Genomic DNA, 17,782 nt, shown 5'->3' with positions numbered 1-17,782 from the left:
TTTTGTGATATTAGTGATTTGGATCTAAATTTTGGAGACAGAATGAAGCAGTTTGCAGATGGTGCCCAAAGTGTCCGTGTGACTGGCAGTGAGGAGCAGAGATCACACTGCACCATGATAGAGATTGTCTGGGCAGGAAAATGGGAAGTGGAACAATGTAGACGTAATGCATTCGGGGAGGTGTACTGGGACAAGGGAATGTACAGTAAATGGCAGGACAGGGAGTGGTGTGGAGGAATTTGCAGTTCTGTCCACAGACCCTTTAAAGTCAGTAAGCTGATTAAAAGGACATATGGGGATATTTTCAAATAAAGAAAATGCTGGGAGTACTCAGCAGGTCAGGCAGCATCTGTGGAGAAAGAAGCAGAGTTAAGGATTCAGGTCAATGACCTGTCATCAGAACTAGGAAAAGTTAGAAATCAGAGGTGCTTTAAGTGGCAGAGAGGGGAAGAGTGTGAGTTAAAGGGAATATCTTCCATCAGGACTGGCCAGGCACCATGCACACCGAAACGTGTGGTTAGTGAAATTGTTGAACTCCGGGCTGAGTCCCAGGGTGGTAACATGCCCAGGTGGAAGGTGAGATCCTGTTCCTGGAGGTTGCACAGGCTTGGATGGAACTGGCCAGTTCTGCTGAAGGTCATCAACCAGTAACGTTGACTCCATGTTCTTCTCTCCGCAGATGCTGCCTGATTTTCAGGTGTTTGCTGCAATCTCTTCTATTTCACATTTGCAGCGCCACAGGTTTTTGCTGCTCAGTTTATCACTGAGTACTAACCCTGAACGATCCATGTGGGGGTCAGGCGCTGGGACAGTTTCCTTGAGGAAGCTTAGCACTGTGAATTGTGCTGGTCAGCACACCACGGGAAGGGAGGGATTGCACTGGGAGGGTGCAGAGGGAGCTGACCGGGATGTTGCTGGAAACGGTAGTGTGGGGAAAGTTTGGAGAGTGGGGTCTCTTCATTGGAACAGAGGAGGCTGGGGGGGGGGGGGGGGGGACAAGAGGTGTACGAACATTCCAAAGAGCCTCGATGGGGTGAAGAGGACCAAGGACCTTAGCTGAAGAGGCAGGCGCCATGGAGAAATGTCTAAAGCAATTGGCAGATGGATTAGAGGGAAGCGGAAAAAATGGTTTCCCCCCTCCCTCCTGCCCAGAGGCTGGTGGGATCAGGGGAGGGGGAGAGGGAGGGGGAGAAACCCCTCCCCATATTTAAACATGGGTGTGGACTTGAAGAGCCATGACCTGCAGGGCCACAGACCAGTGTGGGAGGGTGGGGTTACCCTGGGAGCTCTTTTCAAACTGGCACAGATACGATAGGCTGAATGGCCTCCCTCAGTACGGTACTTCCCATATCTCACGTACAATTCACTAATAAACACATTCTGTGTTATTGTAAGTCCCCAAGAATTGGTCCCTTCCCACTCGTTCCTCTCTGCACAGATTCCCACACATGAAGCCATATAGAACCTCCACACACTGAACTCGCAGGAACTACACATGCTTCCCAAGGTGTAGTGCTGGAGCTGGGCCCAGCATTCCAGCTGCATGTGTGCACCTTGGCCCAGCAACTGGCCTCACTGGATAAAATGGTGGTCACTCACCTGGTCCAACATAGACCGAATCCTCATCGGAGTCATTGAAACTCGCGGTACCTGGCGTGACTGTCCAGAACTCTGCTCCTTGCCCCGAAGCAGAGGTGAGAAGATCCTTGATGGTCAATGTCTGTTCCAGCACCCCAGAGCCCTCACCTTCATCATCTAGTGATGTCAACCTGGCTTCAGAGGGCTGCACTCGGGGCTGATGTGGTGCTGATCCCACCACATGCTCCGTGCTGGCTACTGTTTCTGCCATGGTTTCCTGGTGAGACGACTCTTGCTGATGGGACAAGGTGGGAAGTGGAACAGAAGTGAAGATATCAGGGCCTTCCCTGGAAGCAGAGCCCTCATCAGCAACATCGAGTCTCCCCACACTTGGTAACCCACTGTCCTCTTCTGCTGTGCCCAACATCATTGCTGCGGATGATGGTTCTGCCATTGCCTCCTTGGCCAACATCGATGGAAATTCTGATTGTGCGGTAGTGGGCTCTGCTGTGATTGGTTGGATCATTCCCCTTGTTTCTTTGACAACGTGAGCATCCAACTTGGCTGCTGGACTCATGCCAGAGGTCTCCCCAGTGTCCATTTGTTCCTTCGCTCTTTCTGCACTTGGCAGGGTTGGTCCCCAGGCTAACAACATGGATTCATTACCTGAAGGCAGAGCCACGGGCTCTGGGTGATCTGTGGGGGCACCAGAAGCTGTGATGGGTTCCTTGGGGAGTTGCTCGGTGTGCAGCAACAATCCCATTTCTGAGCTCCCTGTGGCAGTTACGTGATCGCCCCCAGTTCTGTCGGATGCTTCCATTGTTACCTGGTCCATTTCAGCCGAAGCCTCCAGTGTGTTTGTGTGGGGCTGAGTACCTGCTTCAATCTCCGTTGCCCCTGATGGGATCGCAGCCACTGACTGAGGGCTGGGAGTTTGTGTGGCAGCTGAAACATCCTTCACATCTGGCTGGCTTCCACCCAGCTCCTCCAGGGACTCTGACTCCCTCTCTAATTTCATCAAGTATGACTTCTCCAGCTTCACTGTCACTCTTTGCCACTTCTCTTCCGGTGCCGTGGTACCACCTGCCTCTGGCAGAGCAGGCAACGTCATGTCTTTAATATTCTCCTCAGCAGCCAGTGTGGTGACGTGAAGTCCGTCCTCAGAGGCCTTGAGGGGTGCCAGGGTCCTAATGATTGCAGACACTTTCTCAGCTGCCCCCTGTCCAGCTCCTGAGCGATCTCCCTCCTGGCTCTCCTCCTCCTGCACACTGGCTCCTTCCTCCCCACTTCCTCCCAGCTCAAGAGTTGCTGTGGACACACACGCCGCCTCCTGAGGGCAAAGTGCCAGTGCTGCAGGCTGCTCAGTTGAGGAGAACGAGAGGTGGGTGACCTCCCCACTGGCATAGCCATCACTGTCTGAAGACGGAGGATTGGGCAGAGCAGACATCTCCCCCCCGTCACCAACCGTGCTGCAGTTGTCTCCCGTCCCATCACTGGCACTCGGCCGTGGAGATGAGAAGGGACTGCTGGTCTGGCCCTCCTCTGCCCCTCCACCAAAGCTGACCGACTGACGGTGACTTCCCAGTCCCTCGTTACCCTCGGTCTCTGCATCCTTGCTTCGTGCTGAAGGGTATTCCAGATCCTCTCTGAGAACTGCCTCTCCGGAAGCTTCTCCGCCAGCTTCAACAGGCGTGCCAGATGTGCGCCTGCAGCCGTGGCTTGCGGAGGGGGCTCCAGCAGCAGTCGGTGAGGACTCACTCCCTCCACTCCCAGTGCAAGTTCCACCCGTGGCTGGGGCCCTGGGCAGCTCCCCACCACCGCCCGTCCACTGCTCCTCACCGGCTCTTTTGATTTTTGCCGCATCTGTTTTCTCCTCGCTGAGTGACCAGTTGGTTTCCCCGTGACCCTCCTGGACAGAGGGCTCCATAGTGCCGTACTCTGTTCTCCTGTCTGTAGGGGACATGCAGACCAGGACGTTAGATTCCCACTGAGACGCAGGCACACATTGCATCAGACCCCCAGCAGACCCCCACCCCCAGCACACTCATTCCCCAGCCCCAGCAGACTCCACCCCAGCACACCCATTCCCCACCCCAGCACACCCATTCCCCACCCCCAGCTGACTCACACACTCCATTTCCTAGCATATGCCCACCCCATTTCCCAGCACACTCCCACCCACCCCCAGCAGGCCCCAACCCCCAGCACAGCCTTTTCCACTCCAGCAAACCCATTTTCCAGCACACCCCTGCACTGTAACATCCCACCCCAGCACACCCCCACCCCACGCCAGCAGACCCCAACCCCCAGCACAGCCTTTCCCCACTCCAGCAGACCCATTCTCCAGCACACCCCTGCATTGTAACATCCCACCCCACCCCAGCAGTACCACATCCCACCCCCAGTACACCCCTGCACTATAACCACCTTCTCCTGAGACCGCCAGAAGGGATCAATCTACAACACCGAGCCATTTCTGTGACCAGTGTGTCTCTGGGCAGTGGCCAAGGCACCTTCAACAGTTTTTAAACAGATTTAAAACACAAAAAGGATGTCCCAGTTGCGCAATTTTTGTTGAAGCAGCAGTCCATCAAACACAGAGTCCACCACACATACCAAATGTGAAGGAAATCCAATTCCAGGCAATATTCCAAGATTCCAAAAGTACAGACAAAAAGGGAAAGGGGTGTGGTAGATGTGTCAGTCTAGGAAGGAATCAGAGCAGTGCTGAGTGGTGATATAGAGGCAGTGATGTGGAATCAACTTGGGTGGGATATTGAATAGACACGGGTGGGAGTAGTCACCGGACCCCCAAAGTGTGGCCTCTCCATGGAGTGTGTCCTGATGCAGGGTTTAGACCTGAAACTTCGACAATTGCTTTCCCCTACAGGTGCTGCTCAACCTGCTGAGTTCCTCCAGCAGATTGTTTGTTGCACATAAGTAAAGGCATGTCGGAAGGGTGATTTTAATCTGCATAGTAATTGGACCAACCAAACTGGCAAGAGTACTGTTGAAGAGGAATTTGTCAGGGATTGCTTCTTCGAGCAATCTGTCACAGCATCTATCTGGGAACAGGCTATTTTAGATTTGGTTGTGTGTAATGAGGCAGAAGTAATAAACGATGTTCTGGTTAAGGATCCCTTAGAGAGTAGTCATCACAAATGGTAGATTGTGCAGGGTCCATAACCAAAGTCCCTAACTTAAATGAAGGCAACAGCACATCAGGGAAACCAGCCTCCCCTCCACGGACTCTGTCTACACTTCACGCTGCCTCGGTAAAGCAGCCAACATGATCAAAGACCCCACCCACCCCGGACATTCTCTCTTCTCCCCCCTCCCATCGGGCAGAAGACACAAAAGCCTGAAAGCACGTACCGCCAGGTTCAAGGACAGTTTCTATCCCGCTGTTATAAGACTATTGAATAGTCCCCTTGTACAATAAGATGGACTTTCAAACTCACAATCCTCATCGTTATGGCTTGGCACCTTACTGTCTGCCTGCACTGCACTTTCTCTGTAACTGTAACTCTTTATTCTGCATTCTGTTATTGCTTTTCCCTTGTACTACCTCAATGCACTGTGTAAGAATTGATCTGTATGAACGGTGTACCAGACAAGTTTTTCACTGTACCTTGGTGCATGTGACATTAATAAACCAATCTACCAGTTGCACAGGTGTGAAGGTGGAGTTGTCTGAAGTCGACAGGGTGAACTAGCTCAGGCACTGGTCAGTGGATGAGCAGTGGCAGATAGTCCATAACACTCAGCAGACACTACTCCCAGTTAGGAAGAGTGATTCTATGAGAAAGGAGAGCCACGTGGTTAAAAGAGGTCAAGGTGTAGCGACTCACTGTCCGAACAAGCAAACCAGCTTGGTGGTCGGGTTGCGCGTCGTCAGAGCGGCGAGGCTCAAGATGGCACTGGGCCTTCGTCTTCCTCCAGCAACGGGGAGAACCCGCGCGTGGGAAAAGTTTGATGACGTAGCACATACGTCATTTCCGTTTTTGGTGGGCGGGAACCATTCCTCTTAAAAGGCCTGCGCAAGACGGGAAAATAAATCAGTTTTGTTCTGCAGCTCATCAACTAGTGTCTTACTTTCACATCGCGGTAGCAGCCGCTACATTGGTGACCCTGACGGTCCAAACGGATTTTGGACCTACACAATGGACGACAACGCAGCAGCCAACGCAGTGGCACTCAAGCTGCCCACCTTTTGGACGCTTCGGCCCCGCGTCTGGTTCGACCAGGCCGAAGCACAATTCCAACTTCGGCAGATCACCTCCGACTCCACAAGGTACTACCACGTGGTCAGCTTTCTGGACCAGGAGACAGCTGCCCAGGTTGGAGACTTCATCCAGTCTCCTCCAGAGGAAGGCAAGTACCCGGCTTCAAAGACCTTCTTATTCGGACCTTCGGCCTCTCCTGTCGCGAGCGCGCCGCCTGCCTGCTTCATCTCGACAGCCTGGGGGACAGATCCCCATCGGCCCGAATGAACGAGATGCTGGCCTTGGCTGAGAGACACAAGCCTTGCCTAATGTTTGAACAGGCCTTCCTCGAACAACTACCCGATGACATTCACCTGCTGTTGGCTGACGCCGATTTCAGCAACCCACGTGAGGGAGCCGCCCGGGCAGATGTCCTGTGGAAGGCCAAACGCGAGGGCGGGTCGTCCATCGGCCAAATCGCCAGACTGCGGGCCCAATGCCTACTAAACCAGTCCCAGCAACCAAGCGACCACACCCCGAAGCACAGACGACGACACTGGCGACCAGCTGTGTTTCTACCATCAGACGTGGGGCGCAGAGGCCCGTCGATGCTGCCCACCCTGCAAGTTTCAGGGAAACACCAGGGCCAGCCGCCGCTGATGGCTACAACGGCTGGCCACCAACACAGTCTCCTATTCGTTCGGGACAAGCAGTCCGGGCGTCGTTTCCTTGTCGATTCTGGAGCAGAGGTCAGTATTTTGCCCCTGACCGGCCGCGACACTCGTAACAGGCAACAGGGTCCTGCACTCAAAGCTGCAAACGGCACAACGATAGAGACTTTCAGTACCCGTACAATTACAATAGGCGACAGCCATTTTACCTGGAACTTTACCCTTGCCGCCGTCGCCCAACCACTCCTGGAAGCCAATTTCCTTCGGGCCCACAGCCCATTAGTCGACCTGCGAGGGAAGCGGCTAGTGCACTCCAGAACTTTCCAAACCTACCCCCTGGGAGAAGCCAGCCTACCAGCCCCGCGCCTGGACTCCATTTCCCTGTCTGGCAATGAGTTCACCAAGCTCCTAACTGAGTTCCCATCGGTTTTGGCACCTCAGTTTACAAATTCGATGCCCAAACATGGGGTGCAGCATCACATCATTACCATAGGGCCACCCCTTCCTGCCCGAGCATGACGACTACCTCCAGACAAGCTCCGCCTGGCAAAGGAAGAGTTCCGCCGCATGGAGGAGCTGGGGATCGTTCACAGGTCAGACAGCCCCCGGGCCTCCCCCCTGCACATGGTCCCCAAAGCCACCGGCGGGTGGAAGCCCTGTGGAGACTACCGCAGGCTGAATGACGCCACCACCCCGGACCGCTACCTCATCCCTCACATCCAGGACTTTGCGGCGAACCTACATGGGGCCCACATCTTCTCCAAGGTGGACCTCGTCCGGGGATACCAACAAATCCTGGTCCATCCTGACGACGTCCCCAAAACTGCGATTATCACTCCATTCGGCCTCTTCGAATGCCATTCAGCCTTAAGAACACCACGCAGACTTTCCAGCGGCTGATGGACGCGGTAGGCCGCGACCTGGACTTCGTGTTCATTTACTTAGATGACATACTAATCACCAGCCATGACCACCAAGAACACCTTTCCCACCTCCGCCAACTGTACTCCCGTCTCCGTGATTTCGGCCTCACTATCAACCAGGCCAAGTGCCAATTCGGACTCAACTCTATCGATTTCCTCGGTCACAGAATCACCAGCGAAGGAGCAACACCCCTACCCACCAAGGTAGACGCTATCCGCCATTTTGCCCATCCCAACATGGTCAAAGGCCTGCAGGAATTCCTGGGGATGGTCAACTTTCACCATCAGTTCATCCCTGCAGCAGCCCATATCATGCGCCCTTTGTTCTCGCTGATGTCTGGCAAGGGCAAGGACATCGCCTGGAATGACGAGGCCGCAGCTGCCTTTGTTAAGGCCAAGGACGCCCTGGAAGATGCCGCGATGCTGGTCCACCCCAGGACAGATGTCCCAACCGCCCTCACGGTGGATGCATCCAACACCGCGGTTGGTGGAGTACTGGAACAACTAATCGAAGGCCGTTGGCAACCCTTGGTGTTTTTCAGCAGGCACCTTAGACCACCCGAACTGAAATACAGCGCTTTTGATCGGGAACTTCTAGCACTGTACCTGGCGGTCCGGCATTTCCAGTACTTTTTAGAAGGCAGGCCTTTCACCGCTTTCACTGACCATAAGCCTTTGTCCTTCGCCTTCTCCAAGGTCTCCGATCCCTGGTCAGCTCATCAGCAGCGACATTTGTCCTACATTTCCAAATTCACAACAGATATCCAACATGTCTGAAAAGGACAATGTCATTGCTGACGCGCCTTCCAGACCGACCATCCACAGCCTGTCCCTGGGTGTTGACTACACGGCCCTGGCTGACGCACAGCAAGCCGATGACGAGCTGCCCAGCTACAGAACTGCAGTCTCTGGCCTGCAGCTCCAAGATTTCTTAGTCAGTCCAGGTCAGCAGACCCTCCTTTGCGACATCGCAACCGGTCAGCCCTGCCCTATAGTTCCTGCAGCCTGGCAGAAACGCGTTTTCGACTCGGTACACGGGTTGGCGCACCCGTCCATCAGATCAACTGTCCAACTGGTCACCAGCAAGTTCATCTGGCATGGCCTGCGCAAACAGGTCAGTGAGTGGGCCAGGACTTGTCCGCACTGCCAGACATCAAAAATCCAACGACACACCAAGGTCTCGCCACAGTAGTTCGAGCCTACCCATAGAAGGTTCAACCACATCCACGTCGACCTCGTTGGACCTCTGTCAGTTTCAAGAGGAGCCCGGTACCTCCTTACCATCATGGACCGGTTCACGAGGTGGCCAGAGGCAACCCCTCTATCCAACATCACGACTGATTCCTGCGCCCGGGCGCTGCTCACAACTTGGATCTCGTGTTTTGGTGTTCTGGCCCACATCACTTCAGACAGGGGTGCCCAGTTTACCTCCAGCCTCTGGTCTGCATTAGCGAACATGCTAGGGATGCAGCTGCACACCACCATGGCCTACCACCCTCAATCAAACAGGTTGGTGGAACGTTTCCACTGCCATCTGAAATCAGCCCTGATGGCCCGCCTGAAAGGTCCTAACTGGGTTGACGAACTGCCTTGGGTCCTGCTCGGCATACGCACTGCCCCCAAGGAAGATCTCAATGCTTCATCAGCTGAACTCGTGTACGGTGCGCCCCTAGTCGTCCCAGGGGATTTCATACCCGCCCTTTGGGGCCAAGAAGAACAACCCACGGCAGTCCTGGAAAGGCTGCACGAGAGGCTCGGCAGCCTGGCACCGATTCCCACTTCGCGGCATTGTCAAGCCCCATCCTGTGAGCCCAAGGAACTACGAGACTGTAAGTTCGTTTTCATTCGCAGGGGCACACCCCAGGCACCGTTGCAAAGACCATACGAGGGGCCGTTCCGGGTCATCAGGAATAATGGGTCCACCTTTATTTTGGATGTTGGGGGCAAGGAAGAGGTTTTCATGACAGACCACCTCAAACCAGCCCATTTAGATCTACAACAACCGGTCGAGGTCCCAACACTGCGACGCAGAGGCCGACCTCCTAAACAACGGCTAGCACAGCCCGCGAACCTTGGGGACCGTATCGCTGGTTCTGGGGGTGGGGGGGTTGTGTAGCAACTCACTGTCTGAACAAGCGAACCGGCTCAGCGGTCGGGTCGTGCATCGTTGGAGCGGCGAGGCCCAAGATGGCGCTGGGCCTTCGTCTTCCCCCAGCAACGGGGAGGATCCGTGCGTGGGAAAAGTTTGATGACATAGAGCGTACATCATTTCCGTTTTCGGTGGGCGGGAACCATTCCTCTTAAAAGGCCCACGCAAGGCGGGAAAATAAATCAGTTTTGTTCTGCAGCTCATCGACTAGTGTCTTACTTTCACATCGCGGTAGCAGCCGCTACAAAGGAAAAGTAAAATCAGGAACTAGAGCAAGCAAAGTGTCAGGTGCTGGTGGTAGACCAGACAACCAGGAACGTTACCTGAACCAGCAGTGGGAGACTAAAAAGTTAACGAGGGACAAAATTGTTTATTAGAAAACTGGTAAGTGATATCAAACCAAACAGCAAGGGATGCTCTGGTAAAGGAAGAGGGTGGCTAGGGTAAGTGGGGACCCTGGCGAACAAGGCTGTGGATTCAATAACAGGAAATGAGCAAACAGCAGAAAAATGTAATCAATACTTTGCATGAGTTTTCACTGTGGAGACTGCAAATATCCCAGTGATATCTGATGGGCCAGCTTCAAACACTGAGAAAGAACTTGGAACAATCATTATTGTGAGGGGCAAGGTACTGGACAAACTAATGGGACAAGAGACAGACAAATCACTAGGTCTTGATGGCCTCCGTCCCAGGATTTAAAGGAAGTGGCTGCAGAGATAGTGGAGCTGTCGGTTGAGGCTTCAAAAAACATACCAGCGAATTGGAAAGCCACAAAAATGACCCCATTGTTCAAGGGTGGAAGACAAAAGTTGGGTAACTACAGGCCGGTTAGCTTAACATCTGTTGTTGGTAATTTGCTGGAATTTGTAATCCGCGAAAAAGTAATTTACAGAAGTTTGATGTAATCAAACCAAATCAACATGGTTTTATCTACAGTAAACCATGTTTGACAAATCTGCTAGAGTTCTTCAAGGATGTAACAAGCAGAGTCAATAGAGGGGAACCTCCATGTAATTTGGATTTCCAGAAAGAATTTGACAAGGTGCCAGGTAAAAAGGCAGGTGCACAAGACAAGAGCTCACAGAGTCAGGGAAGCGTGTCAGCAGGATTGAAGACTGGTTATCACACACAAAGCAGGGAGTCGGAATCCAGGGGTTGGTTTCAGGTTGGAAGAATGTAACCAGCGCCCCAGGGAACAATCTCAAGTCGTAGAGCTGTTTAATGCAGAAGTGGCCACACCGACCTTTTTGCCTGTCTATGCTAATCACATTTGCCCTTTCTTCTATACCCTGCCTGTTTAATTGTCTGTCTTAATGCCTCTTAAACATAGAATGGATCTGATTCCACCACGTCCTCTGGCAGCATGTTCCAGATATCAACCACTCTGTGAAAGTTACCCTCAAGTCCTCTTCAAAACGCCTTCCTCTCACCTTAAACCTAGGTCCTTTTGTTGTTGACAACCCTACCATGGGAAAGATATTCTGACTGTCTCCTCCATCTATGCCTCACATAATCTTAGAAACTTCTTTCAGGTCACCCCTCAGCCTCCTTCACTCCAAGGAAAACAAACCCTGCCCATCCAATTTCTCCCCATCCGAAATGCTGAGAGTTTCATAGATATGAGTTTTAGCAAGGTGGTCACACCAGGCAGAAAGTGGGTGACGACCAGGAAAGGAAAAGGGAACAGGCAGAGAGTGCAGGATTCCCGTGGCCATTCCCCTTGAAAACAAGCACACCATCTTGGATACTGTTGGTATTGGTATTGGGAGATGAGCGTTCAGGAGAAGGCAGCAGTAGCCAGGTCTGTGGCACCAGGACTGGCTCTGAGGCTCAGCGGGGGAGGGTGAAGGCAGACAGGACTCCAGTGATAGGGGACTCAACAGTTAGGCGGGCAGACAGGAGATTCTGTAGCCGCAAAAGGGACTCTGGGATAGTGTGTTGCCTCCCTGGTGCCGGGGTCCAGGATGTCATTGAAGGGCCACAGAACATTCTCAAAGGGGAGGGTGAGCAGCCAGAAGTCATTGTGCATGTTGGCACAAATGACATCGGTAGAGAAAGGGATGAGGTCCTGCAGAGTGAATATAGGGAGTGAGGGAAGAAGTTAAAAAGCAGGACCTTGAAAGTAGTAATCTCTGGATTACTTCCAGTGCCACATGCTAGTGAGGGTAAGAATAGATGGATATGGCAAATGAATGTGTAGCTGAAAAATTGGTGTGGGGGGCAGGGATTTAGATTTTTGCACAATTTGGCACGGTAGCGTAGCAGTCAACATAACGCTTTACAGCGCCAGTGGCCCGGGTTCAATTCCGGCCGCTACCTGTAAGAAGTTTGTATGTTCTCCCCATGCCTGTGTGGGTTTCCTCTGGGTGCTCCGGTTTCCTCCCACATTGCAAAGACGTGCGGGTTAGGAAGTTGTGGGCATGCTACGTTGGCGTCAGAAGTGTGGTGACACTTGCGGGCTGCCTCCAGAACACGCTACGCAAAAGATGCATTTCACTATGTGTTTCGATGTACATGTGACTAATAAAGATATCTATCTTATCTTCTGGGGCAGAGGTGACCTGTACAAGAGGGATGGGTTACACCTGAACTGGAGGGAGACCAATATCCTGGGGGGCAGATTTGCTAGTGGGTTTAAACGCGATTGGCAGGGGGTGGGATCCCAAGCAAATGAGAGGCTGTAAAGTGACAGAGACATCAGTAACAGCAAGTTGAGTGGGCACGACAGGCAAGAGAACAGCCGGGAGCAAGGAAAGCCTGTTGGATGAAACTGCATTTGTTTCAATGCAAGACGTCTGACAGGCAAGGCAGATGAACTCAGGGCATGGATAGCTATGTGGGACTGAGATGTCACAGCCATTACGGAAACATGGCTCAGGGAGGTACAGGACCGGCAGCTCAATGTTCCAGGGTACAGGTGCTTTAGGTGGAATAGAGGCAGAGGAAAGAGAGGAGGGGGAGTTGTATTTTTGATTAAGGGGAATGTCACAGCAGTAGTCAGAGACAAAATTACTGAAGGATCATCAGTGAGGCTTTATGGGTGGAGCTGAGGAATAAGAAGGGGATGATCACATTGATGTGGTTGTACTATAGGCCCCCAAATAGTCAAGAGAAATTAGAAGAACAAGCCTGCAGGGAGATTGTGGTGAGTTGTCAGAATAATAGGGTTGTCATAGTGGGGGGGTTTAACTTTCCGAACATAGATTGGGACTGACGTAGGCTGAGACGGGGTGGAATTTGTTGAGTGTGTTCAGGAAAGTTTCCTTGGGCAATATATAGAGGGCCCTACTGGGGAGAGGGCAAAGCTCGACCTACTCTTGGGTAACAGGGGAGGGCAAGTGACTGAGGTGATAGCGGGGGGGGCATGCTGGGACCAGTGACTCTAGTTCTATTAGTTTTAAAGTAGTTATGGAAAGGGACAGAACTGGTCCACAAGTTCAAGTTCTAAATTGGGGCAAGGTGAATTTTGATGGTATGAGACAGGAGCTTGCAAAGATTGATTGGAATAGGTTGTTTGGGGGCAAAGGGGCCACAGCCAAGTGAAAGGCTCTTAAAGGTGAGATAGTGAGAACTCAAAGTCTGTGTGTTCCTGTTGGAGTGAAGAGCAAGGCTGGAAGGAGTGGGGAACCCTGGATGATGAAGGGTATTGAGGCCCAGGCAAGGAAAAAGGAGGAGGCATGAGTCAGGCAGCTGGGATCAGATGAATCCCAGGAAGAGTATAGGGGATGCAGAAGTGTACTCAAGAAGGAAATCAGGAGGGCAAAAAAGGGGCATGAGAAGATGAAGGAAAATCCAAAGAAATTTTATATTAAGGTAAAAAGAGTGACTAGAAAGAGAACAGGGCCCCTCAAAGACCAAAGGGGACATCATTGTGTGGAGATGGGCAAGGTCCAATGAATAATTCTTCGTGGAGAAAGACATGAAGACTTTGGACTAGGGAAAGTAAATGGGGAGGTCATGGGGATAATCCCCATTACAGTAGAGGAGGTGCTTGGATGTCTTAAAATGTATGAAGGTAGACAAATCTCCAGGGCCTGACCAGGTTTATCCAAGAACACTGTGGGAGGCTAGAGAAGAAATTGCGGGAGCCCTGGCTGAGGTATTTGCATCATCGTTAGCCATGGGTGAGGTGCCGGTAGACAGTGGGGTAGTGAATGTTGTGCTTCTACTTAAGAAGGGCGGCAAAAAAAAATGCCTGGGAACCATAGGTCAGTAAGTCTAACATCTGTGGTAGGTAAGTTACTGGAGAGGATTCTGAGGGATAAGATATTGTACATCTGGAAAGATAGGGGTTGATTATAGGGGTAAGTCAGCATGGCTTTGTGATCATGTCTTATGAACTTGATTGAGTTTTTTGATGAGGTGACCAAGAAAGTCAATGAGGGCAGGGCAGTAGACATGGTTTATATGGACTTCAGTAAGGCCTTTCGTAAGGTTCCACATGGTAGGCTGCTCTGGAAGGTTAGATGACGTGGAATCCAGGGAGAGCTGGCGAATTAGAAAGCCAACTGGGTTGATGGTGGAAAGCAGAGGGTGATGGTGGAAGGTTGTTTGTTGGACTGGAGGCCGTGACTAGTGGTGTCTCCCAGGGGTCGGTGCTGGGCCCATTGTTGTTTGTCCTCTACATTAACGATTTGGGTAAGAACGTACAAGGCATGGTTAGTAATTTTGCAGATGACACTAAGTGGTATAGTGGACAGTGAAGAAGATTATCAAAAATTACAGGGGGATCTCGATCAGCTGGGTTATTGGGCTGAGGATTGGCAAATGGAATTTAATGTGGATAAGTGCAAACTGTTGCATTCTGGAAAGTCAAATCCAGGAAAAACTTTCACAGTGAACGTCAGGGCCCTGGGGAGTGTTGTAGAACAGAGGGACCTTGGAGTACATGGTTCCCTGAAAGTGGCAGACAGGGTGGTGAAGAGGAATCTTGGTACGTTGGCCTTCATAAGTCAGGGCATTGAGTATAAATGTTGGGAGATCATGGTGTGGTTGTACAGGAGGCTGGTGAGGCCACACTTGGAGTATTGTGTTCAGTTTTGCTTGCCTGCCATAGAAAAGATGTTATTAAACTGGAAAAAGTGTAGAAAAGATTTACAAGGATGCTGCCAGGACTTGAGGGACTGAGTTATAGGGAGAGATTGGACAGGCTAGGACTTTATTCCTTAGAGTGAGAGGTGATCTTATACAGGTGTATAAAATCATGAGGGGCATAGAAAGGGTGAATGCACTCAGTCTTTTTCCCAGAGGTGGTGTATCAAGAACAGGAGGGCATAGTTTAAGATGGAAGGGAAAGATTTAAGAGGAACATGAGGGGCAGCTTTTTTTTTTACACAGAGGGTGGTATCCATGTGGAACGAGCTGCCAGAGGAAGTGGTTGAGGTAGGTACAATAACAACTTTTAAAAGACAGTTGGACAGGTACATGGATTGGAAAGGTTCAGAATGTTATGGGCGAAATGCCGGTAAATGGGACTAGCTTGGATGGGGCACCTTGGTTGGCATGGACCAACTGGGCTGAAAGACCTCCAATCCAGGCAACATCCTGGGGAATCTCCTCTGCACTTTCTCCAGCGCAACCACATCCTTCTGTGGTGTGGTGACCAGAACTGCACACAGTGCTCCAAGTGTGGCCTAACCAGTCATTTGTAAATTTGTAGCACAATGTCCCAACTCTTATATTCTGTGCCCCAAACTATGAAAGCAAGCATGCCGTATGCATTGTTAACCACCCTACGTTGCTACCTTCAGGGAACTACGGACTTACACCTCTAGGTCTCTCTATTCATCAACATTCCTTCGTGCCCCACCATTCACTGTATATGTCCTAATCCTATTTGACTTCCCAAATTGCATCACCTCACACTTATTGGGATTAAATTCCATCTGCCAATGCTCGGGCCAACTTTCCAATGGATCCATATCCTGCTGTAGCCTTAAACAACCTTCCTCACTATTCACAACACCACCAACTTTGGTGTAATCTCAGACTTACTAATCAAACCTCCTACATTCACACCTTAGTTGTTAATATATTCACAGACAACAAGGTCCCAGAACTGATCCCTGTGGTCACCACTAGTCACAGCCCTCCAATTAGCAAAAACACCCATCCACCACCACCCTCTGCTTCCCATCACCCTGCCAATTTTGGATCCAATTAGCCAGCTCACCTTGAATCCCATGTCCCTTAACCTTCTGGACCAGCCTAGCACGTGGGACTTTGTCGAATGCATTACTAAAGTTCACGTAGACAACATCCACCACCCTGTCTTCAGTCTCCTCTGTCACCTCCTCAAAAAACTCAATCAAATGAGTGGGACAGGACTTCCCCCACACAATCCATACCGACAATCCCGAGCAGTCCCTGCCTTTCCAAGTCTGGGTACATAAATCCTGTCCCTTAGAATTTTCTCCAATAATTTCCCCACCACTGATGTCAGGCTCAGCGCCCTGTAGTTACCTGCCTTATCCTGGCAGCTCTTCTTAAATAAAGGAACAACATTAGTTGTTGTCCAGTCTTTTGGAGACGTGTGGCTAATGAAGATGTAAAAATCTCCATCAGAACCCCAGCAATTTCCTTCCTGGTTCCCAAAGATTTTGGGATAGATCTCACTAGGCCCTGGGCACCTATCCATGCCTACGCTTTCCAAGACATGATACCTCCATGACACCGACATGGTCCAGGCTATCAACATATCCCTCCCTGAACTCACCATCCTCCATGTTCTTCTCCTTGGTGAATACAGACAAGCAGCATTCATTTAGGATGCCAACGTCCCCTGGCTCCATACATAGCTTCCTTCTTTGGTCCCTAAGGGGACCTACTCTTTCCCTAGCTACCTTCTTGCTCCTAATATACTGAGAGAATAATTTAGGATTCTCCTTAATCTTACCTGTCAAGGATATTTAATGGCCTCTTTCTGCCCTCCTAATTTCTTTCTTAAGTCCTCCCCTGCACCCTTTATATTACTCAAGGGACTGCTTGATTGTAGCTGCCTGTACCTATCATATGCTTCCTTTTTTTTCCTGATCAAATCTTCAATAACTTTTTGTCACCCAAGGTTCCCTAAACTTGCCATCTTCGCCTTTCACTTTACCAGAAGATGCTGGTCCTGAGGCCCAACCTTATCCCTTTCCATAACCACCTTGAAACTTACGGAATTGTGGTCACTGTTCCCAAAGTGTTCCCACCACCTGCCCGTTTCAGTTCCTACGATAAGGTCAAACTCTGCCCCTTCCCTGGTGGAAATCTCTGCATATTGTCTCAAAAAACTACTTCAGATGCATTTAACAAATTCTCCCCATATAACCCCCTTGCACCAGGCAAGCCAGTCAAGACTGGGGAAGTTAAAATCCCACTACCATAACCTTATTGCTCTAAACACCTTTCTTCAATCTGCTTACACAATCTGTTCCTCTCATTCCCACTGACCATTGGAAGCCTACAGTGTAACCCCAGCAAAATGATCGCTCCTTTCTTGTTTTTAAAGTTCACCCACATGGCCTTATGGACCATCCTCTCCATGGATATCCTCTCTACGTACTATGTACTGAAATTAGGGCAGATGTTGATAGGTTTCCACTGGTGGAAGGATGGGGGAAACAGGTCACAAGGGGCTGGTCATTTAAAACTGTGTAGGGAGTTCTGACAGAAGGAGGTGAATCTCTGGAACCCTCTATCCCAGAGGGTGTGGAGATAGGAACAGCGGGGGATTTAAAGAGGAAATAGATAACATTTTGAAAGATCAGGGAATGACAGCGATGAGGAACTGGCACAGAAGAGGAGATGAGGCCTGGGACAGATCAGTGATCACATTGAATGGTGGTTCCAGTTTGGGAGGCTGAGTGTCCCACTCTTGCTCCTGTTTTCTCATGTTCCATGTTCTGATAAAGGTTACAAGTAGGATAATTGTCCCACAGCCCCACACAGTCATCCGCTGTACCATCAGAGGACACAGTCCACTGCACAGGGGAGCTCTTCAGGCACTGAGCGGCTGTCCACAGTGTCAGGATACCCGTGCTGGTCCCCTGGGCCTTCAGTGTACACGAGTGAAACAGGTCCCTGCTCTTGGTTACAAGCACCCGCAGTCCATCAGCTTTTCACCAACCCACAGGCCGATCATTCTGCACCACATGCTCTGGGACAAAGGGACTGCCACAACTCCCTACCCCAGCAGCTGGGAGTGGAAGGTGCGCTCTCCGTGCCCCGAGACTTCACACTGAACTCCACACTCCCCCTCACTGCACCGTC

The 17,782-nt window shown here is 51.1% G+C and overlaps 2 protein-coding genes across 5 annotated transcripts in view; both read right to left on the bottom strand.

The window, feature by feature from the left end:
- The window catches only part of rfxank (regulatory factor X-associated ankyrin-containing protein), an 830,559-nt gene that overhangs the window by 638,591 nt on the left and 174,186 nt on the right, over nucleotides 1-17,782 (bottom strand). The gene's annotated exons all lie outside the window — the stretch shown is intronic.
- The window catches only part of ncanb (neurocan b), a 175,723-nt gene that overhangs the window by 58,194 nt on the left and 99,747 nt on the right, over nucleotides 1-17,782 (bottom strand). For both annotated transcript variants that reach the window (XM_052037702.1, XM_052037701.1), the window contains exon 8: nucleotides 1,600-3,528. In XM_052037702.1, the coding sequence (XP_051893662.1) occupies nucleotides 1,600-3,528 (1,929 nt within the window). The remainder of the gene's footprint in view (nucleotides 1-1,599; nucleotides 3,529-17,782) is intronic.

The sequence above is a fragment of the Pristis pectinata genome, chromosome 24 (assembly GCF_009764475.1).
Source record: "Pristis pectinata isolate sPriPec2 chromosome 24, sPriPec2.1.pri, whole genome shotgun sequence".
Lineage (NCBI taxonomy): Eukaryota > Metazoa > Chordata > Chondrichthyes > Rhinopristiformes > Pristidae > Pristis > Pristis pectinata.
Note: the sequence above shows the minus strand (reverse complement) of the source record. Positions and strands in the feature narration are given on the sequence as shown.